The sequence below is a fragment of the Zophobas morio genome, unplaced genomic scaffold (genome assembly GCF_036711695.1).
Source record: "Zophobas morio isolate AGI-343-1 ecotype UQ-CSIRO unplaced genomic scaffold, CSIRO_AGI_Zmor_V1 ptg000007l, whole genome shotgun sequence".
NCBI lineage: Eukaryota > Metazoa > Arthropoda > Insecta > Coleoptera > Tenebrionidae > Zophobas > Zophobas morio.
The window spans coordinates 2,889,837-2,907,571 of NW_026972112.1; the positions used below are offsets into that span (position 1 = coordinate 2,889,837).

Below are 17,735 nucleotides of genomic sequence, written 5' to 3' on the forward strand. Positions count from 1 at the left end.
ACATTTACACAAGGAAAATTTTTGAAGGTAGGATGCAAGTTCTAACTACTATAGTAGGCGCTGAAATTTATTTTTAAAATAATGATGCGTCATTGTTGCCAACATCATTTTTTTTAACTTTAAATTTCAGTACTTTCCAGACGACTTACAGTGTGCAAAGTACTAATCATAATTTCACAAGTGTGGACACTTACGATACAAACACACAAAAAACAACGCAATGAAAGAAGATTGCAAAATGTAAAGTTTTATTTTTAATAGAAACAAACTGCGAATTGCTTCACACATATTTATCGTCATTAAATCATTTACTTATGTGTCAATGTCATGACACCATTCGTATAAAAATCTATTTTTTGTATGAAAGCGAAAATGGTTTCATTATCAATCCACCATCACCAGTAAACAAATTATTTTACAGGTTTTCACCCTGGTGCCAACATTCCCACATCCCCCTGACACCATACAATTAAAATTTAACAGAAATCAATACTAAGGTCACCATTTCGCAACTACCAACTTTATCATATAAATCACTCCCTCCACAATCGACAAAATACTCAAACCCATAACAATGCCAAAGATACCACCAACACTGCCTGAAACACAAATCACTCAGCAACAAAAATCGGTTTGTGATATAAGTACGAACTTAGTATGTCAAACCAATAGTGCACTACGTCTTGCTGATACAAACTGTGGAATCTGTTTCCGTAGAAAATATGAATCGACGTGTAATTCCCCGCGGAACTAAAACAGTAGTGCCAGCATAAAGTAGCATAACCTCAAATGTGTGGTATTTTACTCGAAGAGTCTGACAGATGAAGTGGTAATTTCGTAGAGCGTGGCCTCGCAAGAAGGATAACACGTTTCGGTGCAGAAGAGACCATCTTCCTGTTCTTTGAAAGTGTACCCGTCTACATGATCGGGGACCAAAGCTGTCCATTTTCCTAAAATTATCTACTTAATATTTTATTGCGATTTGTACAACTCATATGTATCACAAATTTACTTTCTAAAATTTTGATATAACCTCATTTTATTTAGACAGACAGTCGTTGACAGACAAACAAACGGAAACTTACACTCCAGCAGTTCTCAAACAATTAAATACAAATTATATACCCTCCACGAAATACTTTTTTAATCGTCAATTTTTTCCCTTTTTGTGTTAGAACTGCGTACAAATTATACTCCTAATCCAACAGATTAATTTTAATCCGAAATGACAGCTGTCACTTCCAGACGGATGATTACATCACCTTTCCTCCTCCGCCGCCCTCACACCTACTTTGATATTTGCTCAAGCATGGCAGATCCAGCAGAGTGCAAACAGTCGAGTCATCAGTAAAAGGGATGGTAAAAGGGATGCACTCACAAAGCGTCATCATACTCCTAACCCTACAGTCCACAAAACAGTCGCTTTGAGAGTACACCCCGAACTGCGTGATCTGCTCGACTTCGAACAGGCAGTTTCTCTACAACAGGCAACTTAGTTGGGGGTTGCGGTTTAAGGGTTGATTTACTTTGACGACGTTGTAGTTCATCACCTCCTTCATCGCTCGTACGGTGGTGGGAATAACTTCGATGAAGTTTTCTGACCCGATGTCGGCTAGGCTTTCCATCAAGTTGCCGCTGGACTTGTCCGGGTAGTCGGTGGGGATGAAGACGTGCACCTAGGGGCGGAGTAAAGTGGGTGTTAATGAGGGGGTGGGGACTAACGTTAACTCCGGAGGATGAGAGAGTGGTGTAGAAGTAGTCGTCGGGGTCGTTGTTGATGGTGACGGAGAGGCCGTTTTTCATGCCGGGGGTGCCGTGGGCGGGGGCTGAAAAGGCGAGATGTAGTTGTAGTTGGGCGAGGATAGGATTAGTGCGGCTGGAGCTCCGCCCGCTTAAGAAAGTCGCTTTTTGATTAGGCGCCAAAGCTCCGCCCTAGTTACTATGTACATCGTCTGTCGTACTAAGACTCTTGTGGGGTGTGCATCGCGTGTTTTTAAAGTTTATGAAAATTTAGGAACGAGGTCTTCACCACCGTTTTCACCTGTCAAAATGATAATTCTTCAATTATTTTTTTTTGTTTCTGCAGTTTTCGGGTTTTTAAATCCCCAACTTTTGAATTTTCCAATTTTTAGATTTTGCACTTTTTCGATATAGAATTTCTCTAGTTTTCAATTTTTTATTTTTCAGTTTTTAGAGTCTTCAAATTTTCGATTTGCAATTTTTTGTTTCGGTTTTTTGTTTTCCTTATTTTTACAATTTTTCGATTTTTCCATGTTCCGAATTTATAATTTGTTGTTTTCTCTATTTTTCGGTTTGCAATTTTTCAATTTTTCTTCTTTTTTTGTTTCTTCAATTTTATGATTTGTAAGATTGTTCCGTTTTTTGGATTTTCCAACTTTTGGATATTGCAATTTTTAAATTTTGCAATTTTTCGATTTATAATTTCACGAGTCTCCAATTTTTAATTTTTCATTTATTAATTTTTCAACTTTTAATTTTTCATTTCTTAAATTTTTCAATTTTTAATTTTCGAATTTTTAATCTTCCAATTTTTAATTTTCCAAATTTTAATTTTCAATTTTTAATTTTTGAATTTACAATTTTCCAATTTTTTTATTGTTTAATTTTACATTTCTCCAAATTTTCGATTTGCACTGTTTCGTTCCGTTTTTTTATTTTCTTTAGTTTTTCGATTTTTAAATGTTCCGAATTTATTATTTAAAAAGAACGAAAAAGGACGAAAAGGACAAAAACGAAAAAAAAGGACGAAAAAGGACGAAAAGGACGAAACAGGACGAAAAGGAAGAGAAGGACGAAAAGGACGAGAAGGACGAAAAAAAACGAAAGGACGAAAAAGGACAAAAAGAACGAAAAGGATGCAAAAGAACGAGAAGGACGAAAAGGGATAATAAGGACGAAAAAGGACGAAAAGGACGAAAAGTACGAAAAAGGACGAAGAGGACGAAAAAGGACGAAAAGAACGAAGAAGGACGAAAAGGACGAAAAAAGACGAAAAGGACGAAAAAGGACGAAAAAGGATAATAAGAACGAAAAAGGATAATATAGACGAAAAAGGACGAAAAGGACGAAAAGGGCGAAAAGGACGAGAAGGACGAAAAAGAACGAAAAGGACGAAAAGGACGAAAAAGGACGAAAAAGAACAAAAAATAATTTGTTGTTTTTTCAATTTCAATTTCCTCAATTTTCCGATTTTCAATTTTTCAATTCTCAATTTTTCCACTTTTAATTTTTCAATTTTTAATTTTTCAACTTTTAATTTTTCAGTTCTTAATTTTTCAATTTTTAGTTTTTTAATTTTTAATCTTTAATTTGTAATTTTCCTTTTTTCAATTAATCAATTTTCTGTTTTTTCAATTTTTTTTCAATTCTTAAATTTGCAATTTTTTGTTTCGATTTTTTATTTTCTTTATTTTTTCAATCTTTCGGTTTTTCAATGTTTTGAGTTTATAATTCTTCTTTTTTCTATATTGATTTTTTAATTTTTCGATAATCCAATTTCAGTTTTTCAATTCTTCAATTTTCGATTTGCAATTTTTCTAGTTTTCATTTTAAAAACATGTAATTATAATTTTTGAAATTTTTTCACTTTTTCAATTTTTGATTTTTGAATTTTTATTTTTTCAATTTGTAAGTTTTAGTTGTAATTTAAATTCTAGAAGTTACAAAAGAAATATTGCTGACTTACCAATTCTTCAATTATTATTATTTTTTGTTTCTTCAGTTTTTCGATTTACATTTCTCGAGTTTTCAAGGATAAATTTTTCGGGTTTTTAAATTACCAACTTTTGAATTTTCCAATTTTTAGATTTTGCAATTTTTCGATATAGAATTTCTAGTTTAAAATTTTTTATTTTTCAGTTTTTAGATTCTTCAAATTTTCGATTTGCAATTTTTTGTTTCGGTTTTTTGTTTTCCTTATTTTTACAATTTTTCGATTTTTCCATGCTCCGAATTTATAATTTGTTGTTTTCTCTATTTTTCGGTTTGGAATTTTTCAATTTTTCTTTTTTTTTTGTTTCTTCAATTTTATGATTTGTAAAATTGTTCTGTTTTTGGATTTTTCAACTTTTGGATATTGCAATTTTTAAACTTTGCAATTTTTCGATTTATAATTTCACAGTCTCCAATTTTTAATTTTTCATTTCTTAAATTTTTCAGTTTTTAATTTTTGAATTTTTAATTTTCCAATTCTTAATTTTTCAATTTTTAATTTACCAATTTTTAACTTTAAATTTTTAATTTCCAATTTTTAATTTTTGAATTTACAATTTTCCAATTTTTTTATTCTTTCATTTTACATTTCTCCAAATTTTCAATTTGTAAATGTTCCGAATTTATTATTTAAAAAGGACGAAAAGGGCTAAAAAGAACGAAAAGGACGAAAAAGAACTAAAAAGGACGAAAAGGACAAAAAAGAAAGAAAAAGGACGAAGAGGACGAAAAAGGATGAAAAGGACGCAAAGGACGAAAAAGGACGCAAAGGACGAAAAAGAACGAAAGAGGACGAAGAAGGACGAAAAGGACAAAAAAGGATAATATGAACGAAAAAGGACAAAAAGGAGAAGGATGAAAAATAACGAAAAGGGCGAAAAAGGACGAAAAGGACGAAAAATAATTTGTTGTTTTTTCAAATTCAATTTCTTCAATTTTCCGATTTTCAATTTTTCAGTTCTCAATTTTTCGACTTTTAATTTTTCAATTTTTAGTGTTTCACTTTTTAATTTTTCAACTTTTAATTTTTCAGTTTTTAATTTTTCAATTATTAATTTTTCAATTTTTAATCTTTCAATTTGTAATTTTTCTTTTTTCAATTGATCAATTTTCCGTTTTTTCAATTTTTTTTTATTCAATTCTTAAATTTGCAATTTTTTGTTTCGGTTTTTTATTTTCTTTATTTTTTCCATTTTTCGGTATTTCAACCTTTAGATTTTTTAATTTTTCGTTATTCCAATTTTAGATTTTTCTGTTTCCCGACTTTTCAATTTTTCGTTTCTTCAATTTTCGATTTGCAATATTTCTAGTTTTCATGTGAAAAATAAGTAATAATAATTATAATTTAAATTTTTTTCACTTTTTTTCTAAATTTACGATTTTATAATTATTCAATTTTTCAGTTATTCGATTTTAGAACATTTTCATTTATTTAAATTTTCATTTATTTGATTTTTCAATTTTTCGATTTTTAAATTTTTGATTTGTTTATTTTGAGTTTCTCGATATATAATTTTTGAATTTTTTGGTCTTCCAATGTTAAAGTTTTTCAAATTCACAATTTTAATTAATTTTTAGATTTTAAAATTTTTGCGTTTTCAAAATTTTCGATTCGATTAATTTTTTCTTCTATCCAATTTTTCGATTCATTAATTTTTGTTTCGATTTTTAGTTTTTCAATGTTCAGTTTTTGTTTTCCTCAGTTCTTCTATTTGCAATTTTTCGATTTTGCAATTTTTCGTTTTTTCAGTTTTGCAATTTTTCGTTTTTTCCTGATATTTTAGTTTTTCGATTTTTCAATTCTTCAATTCTTCAAGTTGCAAAATTGTAGTTATAACTGAAAAAACGAAAAAGTAAAATGAAAACTTTGAAAAATCGAAAAACTGGAAATCGAAAACTTGAAAAATTGAAGGAGCGAATTATTGAAAAATTGAAAAATTAAAAATTCGGAAACTTAAAAATCAAAAAATGAAATATGTATTGTAAAATCGAAATATTGAAAATTAAAGAAATCGGAAAATCAAAAAATTGGGAAAGGCAAAAATCGGGAAATCGAGGACTCGAAAAACCAAACATAGAAAATTTGAAAAATTGAATAAATGAAAAATTGTAAATTCGAAGGAAACATTGAAAAAATAAAGGAAATGAAAAAACGAAAAATTGTGATATGAAAGGAAATGAAAATTAAAAAAGCGGGAAAATGGAACATAAAAATCAAATACTTGATTTGAAGATAAACGAAAAATTGAAAAGTCGTAAAATTAAAAACTGAAAAACTTAAAAATTGGAAAATCGAGGAATTGAAAAATCGAGCATTGAAAATTTGAAAAATTGAACACGAAAACTTATAAAATCGAAAGAAACATAAAGAAAATAAAAAAAAACGAATCATTGTGATATTAAAAAAAAACGCAAATTAAAAACAGATATAATAAAAATAAAAATCAAAAACTTGAAAAATTGTGGAAATGAAAAATTGAAAAGTACAAAATCGAAAAAACGCGATATAAAATCGAAATTTCAAAAATGAAAAAAATCGGAAAGTCGGATAATTGAGAAACTCGAAAATTGCAAAATTGAAAAACCTAAAAATTGGAAAATCGGGGAATTGAAAAATCAAAGATTAAAAATTTGAAAAATTTAGCACAAAACTTATAAAACCGAAAGAAACATTGAAAAAATAAAGGAAATAAAAAACGAATAATTGTGATATAAAATAAAATGAAAATTAAAAAATAGCGAAAATGAAAAATAAAAATCAAAAACTTAAAAATTGAGGAAATGAAAAATTAAAAACTGAAAAAGTTCAAAATCGAAAAAACGAGATGTAAAGCGAAATTTTGAAAATAAAAAAAACGGAAAGTCGGATAATTGAGAAATCCAAAAATCGCTAAACTGAAAAACTTAAAAATGGGAAAATCCACGAATTGAAAAATCAAAGATTGGAAATTTAAAAAATTGAACACGAAAACTTATAAAATCGAATGAAACATTGAAATAATAAGGAAAATTAAAAAAGATATAATTGTTATATAAAATAAAATGAAAATAAAAAAAATAAGGATAATGAAAAATAAAAAATAAGAACTTCAAAAATTGACCAAAAGAAAAATTGAAAAGTCGAAAAATTAAAAATTAAGAAACTTAAAAATCGAAAGAGTACAAAATCGAAAAAACGAGGTGTTATAAAATCGAAAATTCGAAAATAAAAAAAATCGGAAAGTCGGTTAATTGAAAAATCCAAAAATTGCAAAATTGAAAAACTTAAAAATTGAAATATCGGGGAATTGAAAATCAGAGATTGAAAATTTGAAAAATTGAATGCGAGAAAAAATAAAAATAAAAAAATTGAAAAATGAAGGAAACCAAAAATTGAACAAATTGGAAATCGAGAAATTGAAAAATTGTAAACATTTATAAGTTGAAAAGGGGAAAATTGTGATATCAAAAAAATGAATAAATGCAGATGTTTCGAAAAATGATAAGATTAATAAATTCGGACAGACAGCAAACAGACAGACAGACAGACAGACAGAAACGCGTAGTCGTACTCTACGAGTCATGAACGTCCAGGAAATATAAAACTAGCCAGCTTAGGCTCAAAAAGTAAAAAAAATCTTTTAAACAAAATAATTTATCTTTTAAAAATACACGCATACTCGATAATCCAGTTAAATTTTGCGAGTGAAAATAACCCCTTGTGTGTAAAACAAAATTAACTTAATTGATCTCATTACACCTTTAACCTTTAATTTTTCCGAGTGGTTACTACAGCAACAATACCTCACATTTTCCCCCAGATTTCCCTAAATTAATCCAACTACACAGCCCGCTTATTGTCATAGCTCACGTTTCACTAATCCCAAGCATGACAATTAATTATGCACAAACCCCGCAAGTGGTTTAATTTAAGCCTTTAAAATCCTCAGTCGAGGAATAACATAAGTTCCCGTAAAATTTCAATGAAACAACGTGAGCTTATTAAAGTAAATGCCGTCAAGTTGCCATCACTGATAAAATTACACTATACATATTTGTATAGTAATACAATTTTACAATCTGCTCAATTTAACTTTCCATAACCTCAAAAAAATGGTTGTTAAATAAAACGTCGCTCACCTAATTTGGCGGGATGTCGATGCTCCTCCCACAAATCGCTCGCATTCTTGATGTAGTTGAAAGTACAACAATAACCTTCAAACGTCAGCCTCATGTGGAAAATCTTCGAACAATTAACTTCAACACCTCCCCATAGACAAATCTGAAGAAATTCCTCACAAGGCGTCATCAACTAAAGTAGACATTTCTCAAACATTAGTAATTACAAGTCGACTCAGTAATCAGTATACGAATAAGACAAATGACAATTTACAGTCCTACCAACCCCCCAACTTACACTCCTCATCAAATCCTTGATCTTCAGCTTCAACCCATCCAAAATCCCCTGAAACTCCTCAATGTGCCTCTTACTCCCCACGTTATAATCCGCATCATACAAGAACCCCAAAAACCTAATATACCCCATGACCTTCTCCCGCTTCTCCCCCGTCTTCTCCACTCTACAACAAACCCCCTAAAATCCCTCCCACCTCTCCGCTTCAATTTACATGTAATCCGCCAAACTCGCAGCCCTCTTCTTGCTGATTTTGTTCAGGTTGCAGAAGGAAACTCCGGGATAGGGCACTCTGGTGACCGGGAAGACCGAGCTCTCCAGTGACGTCACTGTCGGGTTGTCGACGAACCGGTTCCACACGCTGACGAGCAAAAACGCGGTGAAAGACGTCAGGCCGAGGTAGACCAAGCCGGGTCCCAGAAGCCTGAAAAGAGGACTAAATAATTAAATCGTGCTCATTCCAGAGCACTTACCTGTTACGAAAATGGCTCGCAGGGTTGTTATTCTTTAATTTAAACATGTTTGCGTTAAGTTAAGGGTGAAACGGTGGGTTTGCGGCGGATTCGACCGGAGTATTGAAATTGTAATGAGGGTGTACGTGTAAAATATTCATTCTTGTTGTTATTATCAAGGGTAAGTAAATGGGCGCGGATTGCGGAGGGGCGGTTTTGGAGGAAATGGGTCAGAGGGCGCAAGGTGGATCGTGGAAATGTATGTACGAGGAGTTATAGTCGGGTTTTGGGTTTTTTTCCAGAGAAGGTTTATGATTTATGTTTCCGTTCCGATTTTTCTCTTGGGTTTATTTTTGTAGTTTTCAATTTATAATGGTGGTCGTTTAAATTTATAATGGTGGTCGTTTAATGATCTCGTGATCTCTTAATTTGTGGAATAGAGTGTGGATTTAATTCTAAATATTTCGTTTTCAATTTTTGTTTTTCCGATTCCCATTAATCTTCAGTTTAGATATAATTAATATTTGTATTCGATTTTTCGCTACACTAAGAACAATCTTCTGGAAAGTCAAAAAATCGAAAACTGAATAATAGAAAAATCGAGAACTCGAGAAATTAAAAAAAGAATGGAAAATTTGAAAAATTGAATCAAACTGGAAATTCGAATATCGAAAAAAACGAAAATTTGAGAAACAGGAAACCCGAAAATGGAGAATATAAAAATCGAAAAACCGAAAAATCAAACAATCGAAATATAGGGAAAATATCGAAAGTCCCAAAATCAAAAATTCGAAATTTCCAAAATTGAAATTTTGAAAAATCGAAAAGCCGAAAAGTAGAAAAATCGAACAACCCAGAAACCGAAACATGGGAATATTGAAAATTTGAAACATCAAAGATTCAGAAATCCAGAAATCGAAGGTCCAGAAGTCGAGAAATCGAAAAATTTTGAACACTGAAAAACCGAGACACGGAAAAATTGAAACGTCGAGCAATTGGAAAATTGAAACATCGAGAAATCAAAGCATCAAAATATCGAGAAATCGAAAAATTAAGAAATTGAAGTAGCCCAAAATGGAAAAATTCAAATTTGAAAAATTGAAAAAATTAAATTTAAAAAAAAATGAAAAATCGAAAAATCTTAAAATTGAAAAATTGAGAAATCGTAAAATGTAAAATTTAAAGAAGGAACGATTGAAAAATTGAAAATCTGAAAAATCTAAAAACCAGAAATCAAGAAATCGCAAAATCTAAAATTTGGGAAATCAAAAAATTGAAGAATCGAAAAATTGAAAAATCCCAAAACTGAAAAATTGAATAATCCAATAAAAATTGAAAAATCGAAAAACGGAAAACTCCAAAACTAAACCATTGAAAAACTGAGATATAGAAAAATTGGAAGATCGAGAAATCGAAAAATCTCAAAAAATTAAAAAATCAAAAATCTGAAAATTTTAAAAATCAAAAAATTGAAGTAGAAAAGTCGAAAAATTGATAAATCGAGTAATCGAAATAGCCCAAAATCGAAAAATAAAAAAATTAAACTTTGTAAAATTGCAAAAATCTAAATTTAAAAAAATCGAAAAAAGGAAATCGCAATATTGAAAAACTGAAAAATTTCGAAAACCTGAAAAATCGAAAAACAGAAATCAAGAAATTGAAAAATGAAAAAATTGAAGAATCGAAAAATTGAAAAATCCGAAAGCTGAAAAATTTAATAACCGAAGCAAAATTGAAAAATCGGAAAGCAGAAAAAATCCAAAACTGAAATATTGAAAAATTGAGATATAGAAATATTGGAAGATCGAGAATTCGAAAAATCGAAAAATTTTGAAAAATTGAAAAATCAAAAACCTGAAAATTTGAAGTCGAGAAGTCGAAAAATTGAGAAATGGAGAAATCGAAATAGTCCAAAATCGAAAAATCGAAAAATATGTTTAAAAAAAAATTTTACAACGAGATATCAAAATATTGAAAAATTGAAAAATTTAAAAATCTAAAGATTGAAAAACTGAAAATCTGAAAAATCAAAAAACAAGAAAAAATTGAAGGATAAAAAAATTGAAAAATGCCAAATAATAATAATAATAATTGACGAAAAATTGAAAAATCGAGACAAATATCGAATATAGAAAAATTTGAAGATCGAGAAATCGAAAAATTGAAAAATCAAAAACCTGAAAAATTAAAAAATCAAAAAATTAAAGTAAATAAATCGAAAAATAGAGAAATCGAAATAGCCGAAAGTCAAAAAATCGACAATTAAAATCTGAAAAATTGAAATTTAAAAAAAAATCGAAAAAGCAAGCAATTAAAAAATTGAAAAAACGAGAAATTTAAAAACCGAAAAATTGAAAGCAAAAAATTTTAAAATTTAAAAAACGATAGATTGAAAAATTGAAAAATCGAGAAATCAAAATAGCCCAAAATCGAAAAATCAAAAAATTAAAATTTGAAAAATTGAAAAATGTAAATTAAAAAAAATTGAAAAATTGAGAAATCGAAAAATTTAAAATTTAAAAAACGAAAGATTGAAAAATTTAAAATCAGAAAATTCAAACAACCAGAAATCAGGAAATCGCAGTCTAAAATTTAAAAAATCAAAAATTAAAGACTCGACATACTGAAAAATCCGAAAACTGAAAAATTGAATAATCGAAGAAAAATTGAAAAATCGAAAAACAAAAATCCTAAAATGGGAACATCAAAAAATTGAAAAATCAAAAAATTGAAGACGAGAAGTCTAAAAATTGAAAAATTTATAAACCGAAAAATCGAAAACTGTAAAATTTAAAAACCGAAAATCTGAAAAATCAAAAACCAGAAATGAAGAAATCCAAAAATCTAAAATTTAAGAATTCAAAAAATTGAAAAATCCCAAAACTGAAAAATTGAATAATTGCAAAAAATCAAAAAAAAATCCAAAATTGAAATATCGAAAAACTGAGATATAGAAAAATTGAAACATCGAGAAATTGAAAAACCTGGAAAAATTGAAAAATCGAAAACCAGAAAAATTGAAAAATCAAAAAATTGAGGTCGGGAAGTCGAAAAATTGAAAAATCGAGAAGTCAAAATAGCCCAAAATCGAACAATGAAAATTTGCAAAATTTAAATTAAAAAAAAAAAATGGAAAAGCGAGAAATCGAAAAATGTAAAATTTAAATGAAAAATCGACATTTGGGAAATCAAAAAACAAGAAATCAAGAAATCGCAAAATCTAAAATTTAAGAAATCAAAAAAGTAAAAAATTCCAAGACTGAAAAATTGAATAAACGAAGAAATATTGAAAAACCGAAAAAAAATGGAGAAAAACTGGAATATATCAATCAAAAAATCGAAAAATCTCGAAAAATTGAGCAACCAAAAATTGAAAAATTGACTAGTTGAAATAGCGCAGAATCAAAAAATAGGAAAATTAAAATTTGAAAATTAGAAAAATTTTAATTTAAAAAATCGAAAAATTGAAAAATGGAAAAATTTTACATGCGACAAATTGAAAAACCGAAAATCTGAAAAATTAAAAAACCAGAAATCAAGAAATCTTAAGAAAATTTAAGAAATCAAAAAATTAAAAAATCCCAAAACTGAAAAATTAAATAAACGAAGAAATATTGAAAAATCGAAGAAAAACCAAAATTGAAATATCGAAAAACTGGTAGATAGAGCAATAAAAAAATCGATAAATCTCGAAAAATTGGGCAACCAAAAACTGCAAAATTGAAAAATCAAAAAATTGAAGCCAAGAAGTTTAAACAGCGCAGAATCAAATAAATCGAAAAATTAAAATTTGGAAATTTGAAAAACTTGAAAACCGAGAAATTGAAAAACGGAAAAATGTAAAAATTTAAAAGACGAAAAATTGAAAATTCGGGAATCTGAAAAATTAAAAAACTAGAAATAATCAAGAAATCAAAAAATCTAAAATTTAAGAAATCAGAAAATTGAAGAATCGAAAATTTGAGAAATTCCAAAACTGAAAAATTGAATAATCGAAGAAAAATTGAAAAAAAATCCCAAAACTGAAACATCGAAAAACTGAGATATAGAAAAATTGGAAGATCGAGAAATCGAAAAATCAAAACATCGAAACTTTTCGATAAATTGAAAAATCAAAAAATTGAAGCCGAGTAGTCCAAAAATCGAAAAATTAAAACTTGAAAAATTGAAAAAGCGAGAAATCGAAAGATTGAAACATGGAAAAATTTAAAAACCAAAAAATTGAAAAATCAAAAACCTATAAAAATCGAAAAATTGAAGTCGAGAAGTCGAAAAATATAGAAATTAAAATGTGTTCAAAAATTTATAAATGCAAAAATTGAAATTATAGAAAAATCGAAAAATTAAAAAATGGAAAAATTGAAGAATCGAAAAGCTAAAATTGAAATGATAGAAAAATCGGAAAATTAAAAAATTGGGAAACTGAAGAATCAAAAAATTGGAAATTCCTAAAACTGAATATCCCAAAATTGAGAAATCAAAAAATAAAAAATCGAGAAATCGAAAATTTGAAAAATCGAGAAATTGAGTAATCAAAAAAATTGAAAATAGGGAAATTGAAAAACTGGATGAAAAATCGACAAATTTAAAAATCAAAAGTCTTAAAAATCTCAAAACTCGTACTTGTACTCTCAGGGTCATGAAACCTCTGAAAAACAAAAAGTAGTCAGTCGCCCAATGGACTGGATTATAATTATTAAAAATGTCAGACTTCATAACTCAAGCGAAGCTGATTTAAATGAATTACAAAATTTCAGTTCATTTTTACAAAAGTGTGTAACCTGTATTTAGTGCTGTCTTTGGAAAAATTATACGTGTTGGGGTACCTAATTCATTCACAAAATACGTGTCAATATTTTTTTCCCAGAATATAAAAGAGGGTCTACTATTTTTGCATAGCCAAATAAAATGTTAATTTTTGTGCTTCCATTTCGTCAGAACAGGCTTTTTATTATTCAACAAAAACCAAAACATGCGTGCTGTACAACACTGATTTAAAAAAATAGTAACAATGCTAATGATATCTCCGAACTTAATTCTAGTATAATTCCAGTCTGTTTAAATATGTATTTAGATTTTGTATTCTGTGCTTTCCTGTGTTTAGGTACTAAATATTTCTAATAATTTTTGAGAAAATTCGGAAAGAAATATCGAGGTCAACGCTGGTGGACTGGCACGTGAGTTTCAACACAATATACATTAGACATTACATAAAAGAAAATAAATTTCTTACAAAACATTAATTAACACATTGATGCTACACGTGATCAGCACCAACGTGACACGAAGAAATAGCGCATTCAGCATCTGAAGTCGCAGGTGTTATTTAAAATTTAATTTTAAAATAAACGTGAAAAAAATACTATGTTCCACGCACGTGTTAGAACATTTTGTTTTAAATCCTACAAAAACTAAAAGCCGTGTTTAAACACGACACATTTTATAACATATTTGACGTAATCACTTTTTGTAGGGGATTAGTTGTTAAATTTTAGTAAGTTTTTTACCTGAAAAGTTCAAGGTAGTCGGATTAGTGACCTCAGCTCAGAAATTCTAGGCATTATAAAAAAAAAAAACCTGTTGTCTGCCTTGATTTTATTCACTCATGTAGATAATTAATGACCAGATATCGCATATTGGTGGATGCGCCGGGAAAGCCTCATTATCACCCCCACCAGCACTCAGCTGCTACTTTTGTGTTGACACGCAACTGCCCACAATTTCCCCACATATTTAGTCTCCCATTACTGCCAACCTGATAGCCTGTCATTCCCCATTAACCCGCCTCACAATACTTTATGATGGATCCGCCCGGCCCTCTGCCCATAACTCCTCACTCTATTGAATAAACGTCATGTCCCCAAATCCGTCTGACATCCGAAACTATCAAAACGATTATTCAGCATGATCGTCCCATTATCTATTTTCGTCCGAAAATTATGTAAGGACCCGTCGATAAATCACTTTTCCTCCCGCGAAAGCTCACCTCCCTTAAAATATTAAATTATCCTCCCCCCGCCTTGCTGTTTTTGCATTTCTTTTTCCGCCTCAATTCGTGTGTCAGCGCGAACATTCGATTTTATTCATGAGTGGCAATTCCGATGAAATCACATGTTTTATTTAAATAGTCCCTTGTATCGATTCTGGCCGTGAACGCGTGATTTGAGGTGTACGTACGTGTTGTCCTGCGTATTCGGAGAAGTCGGCTGAGGAAACCAGCGGTCCTCAAAATGCCGAATCTGCAATGCTAATATTTCGCGTGATGGTTTTGCTGGATTAGGGCGTTGAAGTTCACACGACCTGTTGATTTATATTGGCATATATCGGGCGTGAGATGGAAGGAAAGTGGGTTCGAGCAAGCCGTTGAAAGATTCATTAGATTGGTAGCACTGGCTAGTGGCGGTTTACACGGGCGAACCCGTTTAGGGTGGTTGTAAATTGATTCTCAAGTTAAAAATACACGAGCCACAATTTTGCTGGTTTGAATATATCAACAGCGTAAATTTTATCCGTCAAGTTGGCAGCAGAAATATCTTGAATTATTTCGGAAAAAATGGAAGTGTACTTTGATTTTAACCCTCCAGCTACAACAAAATTCTTATAGACAACATTAATCAAGATAGCATTGAAAAAATTGTGAATTACCTCACAGGAAAAAAATATGTCGATTAATTCATGATTGGTTATAAACAAGATACAAGGAGATGATGCTGTAAGATCGAATATCGTGTGTTTTCTCACCAGTTATAAATATATAAGGTGCTCTACATCTTTGACTTTAATGGCGACTTTGAATTTTTATGGCTAAAAGAAATTGTGTACAGTAGCGGTCATTTCTACGGAACCACTCGATAAAAAGTCAAGTTGGTAGCCCTGTCATCTAGTACTTTACGCCGAACGCAGTTGGTAGCGATAGTTGACATGGCAATCGAAACTAGTACAACACGAATGTTTCGGTTGCCCTCAGCTATGCCGCACTGTATCCCGTGCAGACTGTATGTTCTGTTCATCTATTTATTAAAATAAAATATCTACATTGACAATGGGGCCATCTAACCTGTCAAATTTTTGACACATATGTTTTCCCCCAGAAACCCGTCAAGGTCACTTACACCAAACAAATTTTGAAAATTTACAGTAGGGAGTGGTTCTATAGAAAAGATCGCGACTTTATTTCCAAAAACTGACGACGTAATCTCAAAACAAACTTTTGAGCTTTTCAGAGTGAAAATACTTTGAGAACAACACACCAAAAAAAAACGTTATTTCACATCTTCTTTTTGTTATTTATAACCATAATAATAATAAATCTAGTAGCTGGTAAGATAAGACTTATTTTGGCAGATGACATACTTTCTAAGAAAAGAGAGGGTGGGTGGGCGGGGTTAGTAGCTGGTAAGATAAGACTTATTTTGGCAAAAGACATACTTTCTAAGAAAACAGAGGGTGGGTGGGCGGGGCTAGTGCCTGCTAGGATAAGACTGATATTGGCAAATGGGATCCCTCTAAGAAAATAGAAAAATGGAAAAATTGAAAATTCGAAAATCGAGACTTCAAAAAATCCGAGACTCGAAATATAGGAATGTCGAAATATCGAAAGTCAAAAAATCAAACATTCTAAAATCGAAAAATCGGAAAGTCGAAAAATGGATAAAACTGAAAAATCAAGAACTCGAAATTTAAGAAACTAAAAATTTGAATACCGAAAATTCGATAAATGGAAAAGTCGAACGTTCTAAAAATTAAAAATCGAAAAAAACAATTGACAATTCGAGTAGGAACGTAAAATTGAAAACTCGAGAAATAAAAAAAGTGAAAATTCAAACATCGAAAACTCGAAATGTAAAAAAATTGAAACTCTAAAAACTCAAAAATGGAAAAACTGAAAAATCGAGAAATTGAAGAGGCAGCAAACTGAAAATTCGAATATCAGAAAATCGAAAATTCTAAATCGGAAAGTCGAAAAATTGAAAATTCCAATATCGGAAAATCGGATACCGAAAATTTGAAAACCTAAAAATCGAAAAACAAAACCGAAAATTGGAAATTCCAAATTTGAGAAATGCAAGCAACGAAATACAGAAAAATCGAAATATGGAAAGTCAATAAAGCGGAACTTCGAAAATTCGGGTTCGAATCGAAGACTGATTTTGGCAAGTGGCATACCTTCGAAGAAAATAAAGGGTGGGTGGGCGGGGTCAATACTTTCCAAGATAAGGCTAATCTTGCCAAATGAGATATTTTCTCCCCTTCATTTTCTTAGAGGGTATCTCATGAGCCAAAATCAGTCTTATCTTAGCAGCTGCTAGCCCCGTCCACCCACCCACCCTTTCTTTTCTTCAAGGGTATGTCATTTGCCAAAATAAGTTTTATCGTAGCAGGTACTAGCCCTGTTCATCCGCCCTCTCTTCCCTTAAAGGGTGTGCCATTTCCCAAAATTAGTATGTATCTTGATAGCTTACCTGCTAGAATAAGACCGATTTTGGCAAATGACATACTTTCTAAAAAAAGAGAGGGTGGGTGGGTGGGGCTAGTAGTTGCTAAGATAAAACTAATTGTGGCAGATGACATACTTTCTAAGAAAAGAGAGGGTGGGTGGACGGGGCTAGTAGCTGGTAAGATAAGACTTATTTTGGCAAATAACATATTTTTTAAGAAAAGAAAGGGTGGGTGGGGTTAGGCTAAGGTAAGAATGATTTTGGCAAATGCGATATCCTCTAAGAAACCAGAGGGTGGGTGGGCGGGGCTAGTGCCTGCTAGGATAAGACTGATTTTGGCAAATAGGATCCCTCTAAGAAAATAGAGGGCGTCTGGGCTGGGTTAGTACCAGTGGTGGGAAGGTTTACTGTAATTCAATTCCTTTTCAAGTAGTGAAAGTAATGCATTACTTTTCAAAAAATGTAATGAGAAATTGTAACGAATTATTTTTTATACAACTTATACAATTACATTTTGCTCAGTAGAGAGTTAAAATCTAAAACAAGTTTACCACAGAATTTGTTAAGAAACCAAATAACCATAATATACAGAAGCTCTTCATCATTTTAACTACCTCTTTTTGTTGTTTATAACCATAATAATAATAAATCTATTAAATGATAAATTGTGATTCCTCTCATAATATTTTCCCTCTAGTTATTGTCGATAGAAGTACTATA

At 30.3% G+C, this 17,735-nt stretch overlaps 1 protein-coding gene across 1 annotated transcript; it reads right to left on the reverse strand.

The window, feature by feature from the left end:
• Nucleotides 1-301: 301 nt before the first annotated feature.
• On the reverse strand, nucleotides 302-8,645 carry LOC135124692 (sodium channel protein Nach-like). Its single transcript, XM_064049924.1, has 10 exons — nucleotides 8,599-8,645; nucleotides 8,340-8,549; nucleotides 8,129-8,291; nucleotides 7,852-8,023; nucleotides 1,723-1,826; nucleotides 1,527-1,676; nucleotides 1,292-1,478; nucleotides 806-950; nucleotides 653-750; nucleotides 302-599 (listed from the first exon to the last, which is right to left on the reverse strand). The coding sequence occupies exons 1-10, from the start codon at nucleotides 8,643-8,645 to the stop codon at nucleotides 499-501; spliced, it is 1,377 nt and encodes a 458-aa protein (XP_063905994.1). The 3' UTR covers nucleotides 302-498.
• Between the last annotated feature and the right edge of the window lie 9,090 nt (nucleotides 8,646-17,735).

Coding starts and splice junctions, on each gene's coding strand:
- LOC135124692 (XM_064049924.1), bottom strand. CDS start 8,645: ATGTTTAAATTAAAGAATAACAACCCTGCGAGCCATTTTCGTAACAG. Junction 1,827..7,851: donor TCGACATCCCGCCAAATTAG/GTGAGCGACGTT, acceptor TCGCCTTTTCAG/CCCCCGCCCACGGCACCCCC. Junction 1,479..1,526: donor TGAACTACAACGTCGTCAAA/GTAAATCAACCC, acceptor TGCCTGTTGTAG/AGAAACTGCCTGTTCGAAGT.